The sequence below is a fragment of the Lepidothrix coronata genome, unplaced genomic scaffold (assembly GCF_001604755.1).
Source record: "Lepidothrix coronata isolate B3197 unplaced genomic scaffold, Lepidothrix_coronata-1.0 Scaffold101, whole genome shotgun sequence".
Classification (NCBI taxonomy): Eukaryota; Metazoa; Chordata; class Aves; order Passeriformes; family Pipridae; genus Lepidothrix; species Lepidothrix coronata.
In genome coordinates this window covers 2,886,014-2,900,269 of record NW_016690281.1, presented here as the reverse complement: position 1 = coordinate 2,900,269, position 14,256 = coordinate 2,886,014, and the positions used below count along the sequence as shown (strand labels likewise).

The 14,256-nt window shown below is 40.9% G+C and overlaps 1 protein-coding gene across 2 annotated transcripts; it reads right to left on the bottom strand.

Annotated features, from left to right (window-relative positions):
• Positions 1 to 1,173: 1,173 nt before the first annotated feature.
• COPS3 (COP9 signalosome subunit 3) lies at positions 1,174 to 12,646 on the bottom strand. Of its 2 annotated transcripts, none has more exons than XM_017823178.1 (11): positions 12,496 to 12,627; positions 11,037 to 11,149; positions 10,871 to 10,920; positions 10,103 to 10,263; positions 9,185 to 9,364; positions 8,047 to 8,187; positions 6,549 to 6,722; positions 5,699 to 5,785; positions 5,287 to 5,400; positions 4,647 to 4,727; positions 1,174 to 4,325 (listed from the first exon to the last, which is right to left on the bottom strand). In XM_017823178.1, the coding sequence occupies exons 4-11, from the start codon at positions 10,151 to 10,153 to the stop codon at positions 4,272 to 4,274; spliced, it is 882 nt and encodes a 293-aa protein (XP_017678667.1). In that variant the 5' UTR covers positions 10,154 to 10,263; positions 10,871 to 10,920; positions 11,037 to 11,149; positions 12,496 to 12,627; the 3' UTR covers positions 1,174 to 4,271. The 2 variants fall into 2 exon arrangements, with proteins under 2 accessions (XP_017678667.1, XP_017678666.1); XM_017823177.1 differs by having other exon boundaries at positions 3,988 to 4,325; positions 10,103 to 10,195; positions 12,496 to 12,646.
• Between the last annotated feature and the right edge of the window lie 1,610 nt (positions 12,647 to 14,256).

Sequence of the window (14,256 nt, the reverse complement as noted above, 5' to 3'; positions counted from 1 at the left end):
CGGGGGGGGCCCGGGGGGGGCCCGGATAGGGACGGGGACCGGGGGTACACGGCGGGGTCCGGAATTTTGGCTACCGGGCTCACGAGCTTCGCCACCGGCTGCCACACAGGCCCTTTCCCCCTTTGTAGCCCCTAGGGCGGTGCCGTGCTCTCCGCAGCTCGGGCGTGACTTCATCAGAGACTCGGCACGCTGGCAGCACCGTGTGTTTTAATTCCTTAAACTGCTTAGAATTTAAGATTAGGGCTGATGAAGACTTCAATGCATTGTCTTCTCCCAGTTTATAAAGCAGCTCTATCGAGGTGTTTACACAGGAAGGGCAGGGAGCCCAAGCTGTTGAGGTTCTTTATTACAGACCCTTCACTCCATTAAACTACTCCAGTTTCTCTTCAGGGTATCAAGTTTAAGTATTAGAGGATTATTTTGCTCTAGGAATCTATGATGCAAAATAAACCAAATTCCATGTGAACTATGAATCTTTTCAGACTTCAAAATACTAAAAGCTCTGGATCCCCCTCTGCCCCTCACAGACTTTTAAATAATCCAATCAAAACAAAAGTAGTTACGTTTTCAACAAGGTAACAGCATAGATCATTTAACTGAGTAAAACTTGTACTCAAATCCAAAAAAGTGCAGCTATTGCTGACACCACTACAATACTCACATCTGGATCCAAGCAGTCACACACAGGCTAATAGTTATGTCTGATGAAAACAATACAGAGATGGTCAGTGAGATGGATTACTATGGAAACACAGAGCTCAGATATGAATCCCAAAATGGTTTGGGTTGGAAGGGACCTTAAGGACCATCCCGTTCCAACCCCCTGCCGTGGGCAGAGACACCTTCCACTACACCAGGTTGCTCTGAGACAATAGAAGTGTTCCATCCAAAATCCAGTAGCCCATCTCAGACACGGACCTGCAGCAGCACGTCCTAAGGAAGACACACAAATACTGTTCCTACTCAGGATCACTCAGGAGAGCTCAGAGATGCCCAGAGCAGAGCTGGAACAGCTCCTGAGCAGAGGGCACAGCCACACACAGCAATCAGCAGCCTCCCACCCGTCACCCAGAGTCGCATCCCGAGAAGCAACAGGAACAAGAGGCCCCCCAGAATCTAAGGAAAACCCAGACACAGAAGACCTACAATCTCATTTAAGACAAACTAAGAACGACTCGTTTGTTATCTTTATTTTCCAATAGCACATTTAAACAACTTCTCAGGACTAACCTCCTGGGCCATTGTGGCCACACAAGAGAACATTTCCTAGGTTATACAGATCGCCTATGACAACACAAACACCGGCTGTGCTGCGGGACACAGAAGGGAAGTTGGGAAGGAGGCAGCTGGAGTTACACAGTGGCACGATGGCAGCGCTGTGGGTGTCAGCGGAGGTCACAAACTGGGGCTCCTCGGTGGCACAAAAACAGGAGGGGGGGTGTACACAAACAGCTTCGAACCGTTTCTTCTTAGAAACATTTAGAAGTCTAACAGGAGCTGGCCTAGGGACCCCTCCTGTGGCTACGAATGGTACTTGCATGTCTAACACTGCCTTCAGAACCACCCTTCGTGTCTGTGCTAATTAAGACGCATCAGAATTTGACTCAGACATCAAAGCAGTGCACTCAAGTGTTCCGTGGATGACGCCTAAAATGTGGCCATGCAGGATGTGAAGAACCAGCCACAGGACCTCTGAGAGTCCAAGTTCAGAGCAGCACAGCACATACTGTTCTTAGATTTGAGCAAAAGTTCTTCCCTGCAGTAAATACAAATTAAAACCAGAAAGCTCAAGTGCTTTCAAAGCGTCTCAGCTGACCAGCCCATGCAATTAGTTCCAAGATTTGAAGGAGCTGCTTCATTAAAAATCTGACTTAATTTCAGCAGTATCTCAAGACATGCAGATGCCAGACCGTGTGTGTTTATCAAAGTAGGACTTAAAAGCCCTTCCCTGAAGCACTTTAGGTGAGTGTTTTATCTACTGATTCTACAGGTGGGACCTGACTCGGAATTTTTAACAGAAATCAGAGATTAACAGCACAACTACCCATGTCAGAAAAGGAATCTCAGCAGTTCTCTAACTTTAAAAGCATTTGCCCTCTTAAAAATCAGATATATAACTTGAATCACTTGAAACTATTACACAGCTCTTTCTGCCATCCTTTTGATGTGAGCGTGGATTTATTTTATCTACTGTAGGCAAGAAAAAAAAAAGAGAAAAATGTAGCAGCCATTTGCCAGCCGCATATATTAAGTTTGCTTCCAATTCCACAGCTGGAAAGCCATCCTGCAGCTCTCAGCAGGTAAATCCACGCTCACTAATAGGAACTAGTGGTGTAAAAATGGACATTTGTGGTGTTTCTCCAACTCCATGACACCATCCTGAATACATTCTCCCCTGGCAAGTGTGCCCTTGGCAAGGGAGAGGTGAGCCAGGCACGTTTCTGGATGGGTGGGGTTTGGGGTAGGTTGTTTGCAGTTCTTTCTGTGAGTGCCACAGTGGTTGTAACAACCACCCCACTCGGTGCTCGAGCCCACAGCATCACTAATCCACTCATTTAAGACTTCCACGGGAACAGAGAGGAAAACGGTGTATGTTCAGCACTGAAATCACTGCAGGATTAATTAGGAAAAAAAAACCCTTCAAAAATCATAAATCTCTTTAGTTACAAGACTGGTAAGGCAAGTTATGAATAAACCCAAGATTTTGCTTTAGGATCACGTGTAAAAGTTGCCTCCATGGAAGCCTCTACAGCAGGAAGCACAAGTGCTCAGTGGTGAGCTGCTCACACCACAGACCTACACTGTGTTTGATACTAAATCGCTATTTTGTACTTTCAAAAACACCATGCACCATCAAAACAACCTGGGACACTTCCTTTCACCCACTGTCACAGAGGTTCTGCTAGAATTGAGACACCAGTTTGGGGTGAAAGCCCCAACACTTCTTGTATCAGCACTGGAAGCACAAATGGGATATTTTCAGCCACGGGTGACCTCAATACAAACAAACTTCACACAGCAAGAGCCAGAAATGCTCAGCTCCCACTTGGGCTCCTGAAAACAAGCTGACAGGTTTGCAGTGCCAAGCAGCTCCTAGTCAGGTGTTTCAGCAGAAAGCAGAGGCTGCTGAGCTTCTCGAATTCTGACTTGATGACAGGTTTATTTCTGCCTGACAGCAGGAGAATTGCACTGACAGGAAGGTGTTTGAACAGTGAGAATCTTCGGATACACGAGAACTACAGAAAATTAAGCAGCCTGTTGATTTAAGGGGTGAAGCACTTTAAAGAATCCAACAACAAAGTTTTAAAGTTTAAAATAGTGAATTAAAAAGCAGGTACCATTCCAGCATGTTATCTCAGAATAAAATCCTGCATTTTGAGAGCTGTTTAAAATTCTATTTATGTTCCATGTAGAAATACTGGTTTCCACCACAGAAAAGCCTCTTGAATACCTTTATGGCAGTTGTATAGGAACAAACATTTAAATTCCTTTCAGCGTAAACAACTTCCTATCTAGAATCCTCCAGAACACCATCATCTTCCAAATATCCTTTTGTTCAGGTCTAATAAATGTCATCTAAGAGCAAATAATATTAGCAAATATTTTGTACCAGAAACTTAAAATCATAAACTGCTGTCATGTCTCGTTTCCCTATAGTGATTCCTGCTTTGCAGCAAACTTCCTCGCAAGGACTCGCTGACATCCTCATCCTTTTGGGAAGAACAGTTCTTATTTCCTCATTTAACAGACAGCACCACCTACACCAGCCATATGCAAATTCTCTACATTATGATTTGCTTAAACTCCACCCCTCTGCCCCCACCACACATATAAATCTGCACTTTGAGCCAACTTTAAATACAGAATAATGAACCAGTAATTATCTTGTAAGTGAACCAACACTAGTTTGTATTCTTCCCTGAATAACACTTTTTTTTTTTTTTTGCAGAAGAGGACTGCTACAGAAACACAGCAACATTCAAACCCTTTAAAACAAAAGGTAGATTATTTAATGCATTAACGATGTTAATCTGAAGATAAATAAATCCACAACAGACTTTTAAGTTTCTTTTGAGATTTCCTTTTCTTTGCAGAGAATATTTCTGATATTATACAGTACTGAGAGGGTGTTCTTTTATTTTCTTAATGTCCAGGTGAAAAGCAAAGCTCAGTTCTCTCTGCTCTCTTCGTGGAACTCCTCAATGCCCTATTCCAGGCGTGATTCTTTCATAAGCTTTTACTTGAAAGCGGAGTGGTGAGCAACATTAATTTCAAGAATAACTGGATGGTTTGGTCCCTGAGTCATCTTCTTGAGAGCCCATACTCTGAAAGGGAGAGAGTTAGTTCTGTTCAGAAACAGGCCTGAAGGTTTGAGAATGACAGTTCTTTGAAGTTAACAGGTAGGAAAATAAGGTGCATATGAAAATAACATGCACTTCCTTTCTGATTGAAATCCCTGCAGGATTAATTAGGACAAAACCCCTTCAAAAATCATAAGTATCTTTATGGTGGTTCGTGATGTTTATGCACATATTATTATTAATAATATGGAATATTAACACTGTAAATAACAACATTCAGTAGAACATACTCACTGCACTGAATGAATCTCTCACATACTCTTACAAGACATCAAAATCAATTACCTTCTGCACAAACTGAGGGTTCACAGTGATCTCTTGATCCATGGCTTTCAGTCGTTCATCAAGCTCTATACATTTCAGCATCTTAAAAATATACATTAAGTTGATTACTTTGTCCAGTCTGGACATGATCTTCAAGACATTTCATGGCTGTGCCATGTAGAACCAGTAACTTCTGCCATTGCTAAAGTTCCACGTCAAAATATTCTCATCCCTCATCTCCCAAACAAAAGTGTCAGACCATTTTTAATCCCTTAATTTGATCCATGACTTCATCCTTTTTAAAGCCACTGATAAGACAGTCCCTTGAGGGTCACCCACAGGCAGGTTATTGACAGCCAGTGGAAGGGATGCTTGAAGTCTAAAACTCTAAAAACAATCTTTCTAATCCATTCAATTCAAGGATCTTCACATCACCAAGAGCAAGCAGCCAGTCTCCTGAAACAGCTCAAGCTGTGCAGGACACAAGAGAGAATATACTGACAGTAACTATGAATGTAAAACCTTTAAATACTGGTACTGTGAAATAGTCAAATAACGATTCACAGTCCTCAGTCTCTACATCTATAGTTACCTACACTGGCTTCTCTGTTTATAGACTAAGGCTCTTTGGTCAGTATTCCAAAAGCAGTTAAAGATTTACCTCCTGATCAATGTTATGAAGCATAGCTGGATTGTTATATTTTTCAGGATTATCATGGAAACAGACCATACCATCTTTCTGATTAATACTTGCAAAGATTTCACCATCTTCTATCTGAAATGAGAGGGGATTTAATGTAAGTTATCACCAGGAACCGAATTTCAGGTAACTATAACACACACATTCCTTGTGGGATAATCTTTAACTTGGCTGCTTTTACTTTTTAACAGCTTCCCAGAGACACATAATTCACACATTAGGTGGACATCAGCTTTTTAGATATTTTGAGAACAGTCTCAACACCACAGCAGACTAACAGCATTTCCTCCACCCTGAAAAAGAACAACTCAGACCATGTACTGCCAACCCAAACACTAATTTTAGCACAGTTTAGCCAAGTCATAGGTCTTACCATGTGGAGGACGTATTTTTCTGCTTCTTGGGGCCCCGACAGCTGCACTCGACTTGCCATGTCTTGTAATGACAATGTTAAAAACGTCTGAAATTCACAGAGTATCAAATTGTTACAACCAGATGTTAAAATTTTCCCTGTCAATCCTCTGTAGCCTAGGCAATCTTATTTTGAAAGTCTGATGGGAAGAAACAAGTGTAACACGCAGTTATTACTTATTAAGGGGCCATGAGTCAGCTCTTCCTCCAAAGACATGAATTTGTTACACTGTGCACTTATGGGGTCATTACCCATTTCTGCAATTCCTTTTTACCCCGCACAGTCCTGACCACATCCCTCTCCTTTTTACATGAAAAAGGTGACTGTCCATCCCTTGAATTTCCTTCAAGACATGCCTATACTGCTTTCCTTCTGAGGTTTGGATTAATCCAATCTCTCAGGCGAAGGAGCACACCACTCCACTGCTTCTGTTTTCTCCTTTTATTTCAGACACTTCCAAAATCTGTCCTATTCGCTTACTCTTCCCTAATGAAGTAGCCTGTAAAGTCCAGCTTTACCATTCTGTGAATAGAGATGAAGGTCACTGGGTTACACTGCTCACTTTTTTGGTTATGTATGAAAACCTCGTGGGCAAACGCCTCTGACAGAGAGACTGAATCACCTTTTAAATAATGCATAAGTAGCCAAATGAATTGCTTTTCTATGTAAAGCATTTTAGTCTCATTTGCTTCAGACACAAACCTCAGTTTTAGTCATTTCTCTGCCACGTTACTACGTCATCACTTTGCTCTAAATGGAATATATTTCAGAGATACACTCTTAGAGGAAAACCACTCACAATTTCTCTTACCTTGGTTAGCCTCTGAATATTCTTTTTGTAGAGAGATGACAAGCATTGCTTAACCAGCCCCATATTGTTATCCCTTGTGAATGTTTCACTGTGTTTGTTCACCAGATTTCGAAGCTCCGAGGGTTTATTGGTTGAATAAACTTGCGCTAATTCGTGGTAAGCATTGCTAAGAGGCTGCAATTAAAAAAATGAGAACCCTTCTTAAAGAACACAGTGTTCACCCAGCACCACAAAACCTGTTCAGAGCTTTAACATTAGAAGCCATGCAGGCAGAGAAGTAAATTTAAGTAGCTCGAGCATTTCTCATAAAACATACATGATGCCCACACGTGGCTTTATGGCAATGACAGATCCTCATACACTAAATCTTTATTACTGCAGTGTAAGATTTAATAAACATCATTCAAGGACTCTGTGTGACAGTTTTACTTTCAGCAGTCTGAAAAAAAAAACCCCTTAGCTGACCAGCACAAGAAGAAAGCTGAGTTTGAGGTAAGTAGGATATTGCACAGTCACTGCCCACCCATTAGATTTGCTTTGCCCTCTAAGACACTCATCCTTGACCACGATGTGTCACAGCATGGAAAACAGACACTCAGGGTCAAACTAGTTCATTTAAATCACCTTAAAATGGTTTGAGCTTGTTTATTAGTACCTGAAGTTAGAAGACTTGTGGAACTCTCCAGAAGTTTGGTCACAAATCAGCAAACTCAGTGTTAAATAAGAACTAATTAACTGTGTGTTATTTACATAGGATAAGAACTCTCTCACTAGCAATGTTGTCTCCCACCCTACACCTCCTTCTCTGAATGCCTACAGACTCCAAACTTGCAGCTTTTTCAGAAGTTTTTATTCTCTAAAAAGCTGGAGTTTGGGAATAAACTGTTTAGCATTTTGTACTTCAATTAGATGAAGTACAGGTTGAATATTTTCCCAAGGACACTGCATCTTGAAAGCCAGGTGAAATCTGAGTATTTTTAAAATTCTAACATAAAAAGCTATAAAGGGATGTGCAGTAGCAGTGAAGAGAATATTGGTGAGTACTATGCAACCCTGAAGTTTTTCCAAATTTAAATTTAAAAACCTGTATCACCAATATCACAGAACCATGGAATGGTTTGGGTTGGAAGGGACCTTAAAGGTCATTGAGTTCCAACCCCTGCCATGGGCAGGGACACCTTCCACTAGCCCAGGTTGCTCCAAGCCCCATCCAACCTGGCTTTGGACACTTCCAGGGATGGGGCAGCCACAGCTTCCCTGGGCAACTTGTTCCAGTGCCAGAACAACACAGTTTGCTTGTAACAGATGCAGAAATTGCCAAACAATCTTTGCCTACTGCATACTGGAAAGGCAGCATGGGGTTGTACTCTGGCACACTGTGAATTATTTCTCATGATCTCCAATGTTAAACAGCACCATCAAATGAGGGTAGAAAAAAAAAATCATTTACAAATTCAGATTTGTTGTTCTACTATTTAACTGTATTCACAAGACTTACCTTAATGAATCTACCAACTATCTGGGAAGTGTATTTTGGTAGCTGCTGAACTTTGCCAAGTAGTATCAAAGAAACTAGGATATACTTTTTATATGATTCCAACATAATATGACTGACTGCCATGGCTGGAGTAGTTATTGCCTAAGCAAGAAAGAAAGAAACAGAACAGAAATTAAGTATACTCACTGGTAGATCCTGCTAGCTACTGCATTAATAAAAATCTCAGTTTCAACCTGCATGCAGAAAGGACACAATGACATATGAAATTCTCTTTTGAGCATTGAAGCTTAACTAACTTCTGTCAAAATTAATTATCCAAAAATACCCCAAAAAAAGATGGGAGATTGTATACAAGCTACTCAAAACATATCACGTTATAGTGATGCCTACCTTAAAATAATCCTGTTCGGATTGAATCAAGACTTCTTTCCTTGCCATATATCTAAAGTTGTACCAGAAACCACCTGTAGCTACTTGTTAACCAGGAACGATTAAACAGTTCCTGTGGAACCTCGATTTACACCAATCCCTAAAGAGGTTTTATAAAGCTATTACATGATCAGATCTCATATTTAGGTATGAAAGAGGTCTGCAGAATAGGGAAAGGGGATTTTAGTTTGCTATGATACTGAAACTTCTCAAGAGCTGACCCTTGTTTACAGAAAAGAAAAATGCTGCACCAGCTTATTTTGCACATTTACAGGACTTTCCCTATACACAGAGTTTTCCCAGTTTTGCTATTTTCTTTTCTTTCCCTGAGAAAACAAAATCAGAAAATACTGTAGTAGCCCTGAAGAAGTGTAAAAATCAAATAAAATTAGCAAAGGCTTTAGCAAAACCTGGACTGTTTTTTAAGCAAATACAAAATTGTGTGTCAGCCTGTGACCTGTTTCTCTGCTGCAGTTCTAAGCACGCAGCTGAAAAATATTTATAGTGAGATAAATTTAACATCACCCTTTGAGCTGCACAGCTTCATGGTGTAATAAGGCTGTAAGAGGCCTTCTTAAAGGAAAACACCTCTAAAGGCAGTTTGCTTGTGACAATTCAGAGGTGCTGTGTTCTCTCAGCACTATTACACGTCTACTTTTGCCTTTCCACTGATCACACTCCAGACTTACCACACTTCATTTAGAGTTACCTGTTCATAAAAGTAGAGTGCTCTTTCAAAGTTCTTTAGCCCAGTGTATATCATCCCACCATAGTAGTAGTAGCATAAAAAGTGCTTCGCATCATATGCCCCATTCTCTTTACAAATATCCATCATGTCCACATCTAGATACGGGAGGGCAGGTTTAAAGCATTTTGCTAACAAACAGAGCTACAAGAAAATAAATCAAGTTTTCATAAATTAGCCATTTCCATTCAAATTTCCACGAGGAAGAGAAGTTGAAACTAAATTAATCAGTACTATTTACTAAATATCACTTCTCCACAGGTGAAAAAACAGAGCGTGTCAGTAGTGCTGTAACACAGTTTATTCATTGTATCATGGTTGAAACCCCTTAACACAGATTATGAACTGTTATAAATTATCTGACTCTTAAAGAAATTAAACTTTGACAAAGCTGCTTGAAACTCCAGGCCTGCCAAACTACTGTGCTGGCAGCACTAAATATTGCTCTAAACATTCCTGTCCAACCCCAACTCCCAGGAGCCAAGAACGAGACAGGAGTGCAAATCCAGGCCAAAGACACTGAGAAAAACATGTCTTTTGTCAGAGCTGAGCAGGCAGTAGCTGGATATTACAGTGATATTCCTAAAATAAGCTGTGGGTGACTTTCAGCCCACAAAGAAGGGATGTCAAAGCACTTTCAGAAGTCATCAACAAAACCAAAGATCTGGGGATATGCACTGAACACTTAAAATTAATAATTATTCTGTATATCAGATTTGGACTTTATTTCAGTATATCATATTATTTACTACTGGAAAAAAAAAAACCAAACCAGTTGAAAAGCTATTTTTACATTGCAATATGTGAGCATGCATTTCCTCGAAGGGTTATAGGTATTTTATAAGCTTTTACTGCCACAAAAAGCCCTTAAGCTCCCCTTACCTGGCAGAGATCTGCGTGTATTGAGGTCAGCTGGTTTGTGTTCATCTGCATCTTGTCTATGGCTTGTCTGAGAATGCTAATTCCTCGCAGGGGCTGTCAGAAATTACATCTCTTTCAGATAATTTCTCATAGATGGCAGCACATTGGATCTTATGTTGACACTTACAAATGAAAAATAACACTAATTGACAGGTTCCATTAGGTAGTAGTTTATTTGAGGTTCCCCTTTTGTAGGATACTGCAGTCTCTCAATAAATAGAATTTTTGATCTCTGCTTCTACCTCTGGCCAGATTTCACTAAAGTGGCCTGAAAAAGTCAGTATCTTAGCAACAAAACCAGTGGTCAAATATTTCTTAATCAAGTTTCCTGTACATTTTAAGGCATCTCATTACATAACACCAGTGAGAAGAACACCAAACCTAGTATCACTGGCTCACCAGCGCTAATAATTTTTGCAGCTCTCTCCTACTCACACACACATCACCTGAAGAACGCTCTTGGTACTACAGATTTAATAGTTTGTGTGACAGAGCACGCTTTTAAGTGACTCTCCTCCCAAAATATTTATCTTCCTTCTGTTTTCCTTAAAGAAATCTTAAAATCTTGGGTTTGCTCATTACCTCTCAGTAGACTTAACAACTAAGTAGCTGCACAGAAATACTTAATGTGAAGTTAGTGGCAAGTCTTTATGGAGTAAGAGACTGGTAACATCCCCTTTAAGCCTTGGATATGTAGTAGCTTATTTGTAGTAGATGATACTTGCTCACCTGTTTTCTCTCCACAAGGGCATTTGTTAACTGGTGGCACAGGCCAGCAACTAAATACAGTAAAAAACAAACAAAAAAACACCACAGTGAAAAGTCAGTAACACCAAACTATCAAAAAAAAATATATATAAAAAAAATATAAAGTCTGAAATTAAACTTAACTTACAAGTGTCTGTTGCATATCTAATGTGTTCTCCATTACAAGTGCTGATAAAAAGCTGCACCTGTGAGAATAATGTTTCGAAGTCAGGGATGCTGGGCATAGAAAACTTCACAAACCTGAAACACAGAAATGAAAGGTTTAGCACTTAATGTCTAGAGGTTAATAAAAAAGCTACATCTTCATTGCTAAGTCTCTGCACGTAGGTGCTTGCAAACAAATCTGAACTGTTTATGACAGCTGGCGTAAGATTTCCCCAGGAGCTGCACAACATTTGAAAACACTTTTCCATGCACACCCCAATTCTCAATTTAGTGCAAACTACAATTCTGAACAAACTATGGCAAACAAAAATCATTTTACCTGGTACAATGGTTAAATCATAACAGAAACACTGATGAATTTTAATACTCAGCCACACAACTTCTCTGGACACTTCTGCCTATCCTGCAGCCACCTCCTGCTTGAAAGGTGCTCAGGAGTTCTCAACTATTAAATTATTGGATGTTTCTCTCTTGCTAGGAGCCCTTTCCCTTCAGTTCCAGTTTCTCTCCATCTCTGGTGGTTCCTGAGCACCTGTGGGCTGTAGCCTTGCAAAATGCATTTTTACAAGGTGCTCGTGAATTGTAACATTATCTCCATGTGTTACAGTATTGTGCTTCAAAAGGGTAATAGAACAAATATTAGAATTCCGATCTTTCCCTTAAAAAGCAGTTTTAAAATAATAGTGGAACCTGCAGATAGTTCACTTGCAGTCAGGTACAGCCAGTTTGAAGTTCAGGGCCTCACCTCAGCACCCCCAGGGCAATTCAAGCATTATCATGAACTACAGACAGCAGCAAGAGCCTCAGTGCTGTCCAGAGACAACCCCCAGGAACTATGATACACCCCACGTTCCACTGGAATAAAACGTCTCGCTCCGTGGTTACAGTTCAACACACTAATGCCCTGAAAATCAAGTTTTAAAAGCTAATTTTATAACTTTCTGCTGAACACATATGGAAACACTTATAATAGAATCAAAGAATGGTTTGAGCAGGAAGGGACTTTAAAGATTGTCCAGTTTCACCCTCCTGCCATGGGCAGGGACACCTTCCACTAGACCAGGCTGCTCCAAGCCCTGTCCAACCACAGCAGCAGAAAATATATATGTTTTATAAAAATTTATGTTTTTTAAAAACATACACAGGAGAAAGAAATACAGCCTGAGGGAAAATGACCCCCCACATCTTACCATTTTACAGTAATGGCATTTACATGCTTCAAAGGTTTTTTTCCTTTGAAAACACAAATTTGCCTTGGTATTTTCATTACTAAAACGTGCACCACCGAAGGAAACCAACCCACTGTAAAAAATGCAGATTGAAAACACTTGTGTCCAAAAGAAAAACATTTGGCTGACAATTCAGCACGTTGCCTGGAGTTTTAATATTAAGATATTTAATTAAAAGCAAGCAACACTTACAAGACAGCAAGAACCCCTAATGAGTGTTCCTGCACATCCAGGGCACCGAGCACTGTATCCAGATGGGAAAGATTTTTTGCTAGCAGCTCTCCACTTTTATTGATCAGTTCACAAAGCTGGGTCATTTGCCCTGAAATACAAAGAGCATCGTTGTCAAACTCTAATTAGAGAACGCTCACATATTCCCATCCCTCATTACAACCCTATGTAACCTCAGGAAATAGTAGGATCACCTCAAGATTTAATTTCCTTTAATACAACAGGCATTAGTTTTCAACCCACCACATGTTGTGTTTTTTTAATAAAACATACACCAGAGCTTGTTCCTTGCTGCTCCTCAAACCCTACTCACCATTCAGGTCTGCTCATAAGCATTTTTTTGAACATTAAAGATACAACTAAGTACCTACAACAAAAGGATGTAAAAACCTGTCCTTAAATTTACTTTGTATAATTAAACCCACAACATTTTCTATTTGCACGAAACATTTCTATTTTAATCAGGAAGGTCTGGTAAGCCCAAAAGTCCCTATGAAGAAAGCAGATCCATTCTCATGAACTGCTTTCAAACTCTTCCTCCCCACCTATTAATTGAATAAATGAAAACTACGCCCTTTTGAAGCAGAGTATTGTTTCAATGGTCAATCCTTGGAGATTAGAGAGAAAAAACAAATGTTCTCTCACCCTTACAAAAGTGTTCATAAAATGAGGAACAGTGCCTCCACCCAGAAAGATTTACACTATCCTCAGTTCTATGGCCTTTTCCTTTGAAAAAGGAAAACCAGGGAAGACCCAGCAATGAAGTGACAGAGGGATCAAGAAGTTCCCAATAAGGGACCAGAGCCCAAGAATGCCAGAAATCCACCCCCAAAACTGCTCTCTCCATACAGAATTAAATCTTCAGGCGTACACATGGGAAGGAACAGGGCTTGTAAAACTCTCTGTGGCTTGATAATGGTATTCAGGCACTGCAAAACCTTAGTTCTGGTAGAGCAATCCATCCACTCTACAGTTCTATCATTCTAAAAAACAACACAAAAAACCTCCTCAAAACAGGCTCTGAGCAACAGGGTCTAGTGGAAGGTGTCCCTGCCCTTGGCACAGGGTGGGACGAGATGAGCTTTAACATCCCTTCCAACCCAAACCACTCTGGGATTCTGTGATCCATCCCTGTACACACACACTGAACAACTTAGTCTAAGTAGAAATTCCCACACCAGGCCCAACTAAATGTCCCTTTATGTCACCTCTCAGGCAGCCAAATGCTGACAGCCAGAAACAACCACAAGTACACATGTTCTGTGTGCTCTCATGTCCTCCAGATGCCTGTCTGGGTCTGGATTTACTTTCACAGAATCACAGAATGGTGATTCTGTGAAAGGAAGGGACATTAAAGATCATCTCATTCCACCCTCCTGCCATGGGCAGGGACACCTTCCACCAGACCAGGTTGCTCCAAACCCCATCCAACCTGGCCTTGGACATTTCCAGGGATGGGGCAGCCACAGCTTCTCTGGGCAACCTGTGCCAGGGCCTCACCACCCTCACAGGGAAAGATTTCTTACCAATATCCCATCTAACCCTGCCCTCCATCAGTGTGAAGCCATTCCCCCTTGTCCTGTCACTCCAGGCCCTTGGAAATAGTCCCAGTCCATCTTTCTCGTCAGCCCCTTCAAGTACTGGAAGGCCACAATTAGGTCACCCTGGAACCTTCTCTTTTCCAGGCTGAACAATCCCAACTCTCCCAGCCTTTCCTCATAG

Excerpts from the sequence above, each read along its gene's own strand:
- COPS3 (XM_017823177.1), bottom strand. The coding sequence starts at position 12,620 with ATGACCCAGCTTTGTGAACTGATCAATAAAAGTGGAGAGCTGCTAGCA. Across the intron at positions 10,921-11,036 it reads TAGATATGCAACAGACACTT|TTGCTGGCCTGTGCCACCAG; the intron begins GTAAGTTAAGTT and ends TACTGTATTTAG. Across the intron at positions 9,365-10,102 it reads TACACGCAGATCTCTGCCAG|CTCTGTTTGTTAGCAAAATG; the intron begins GTAAGGGGAGCT and ends ATTTTCTTGTAG.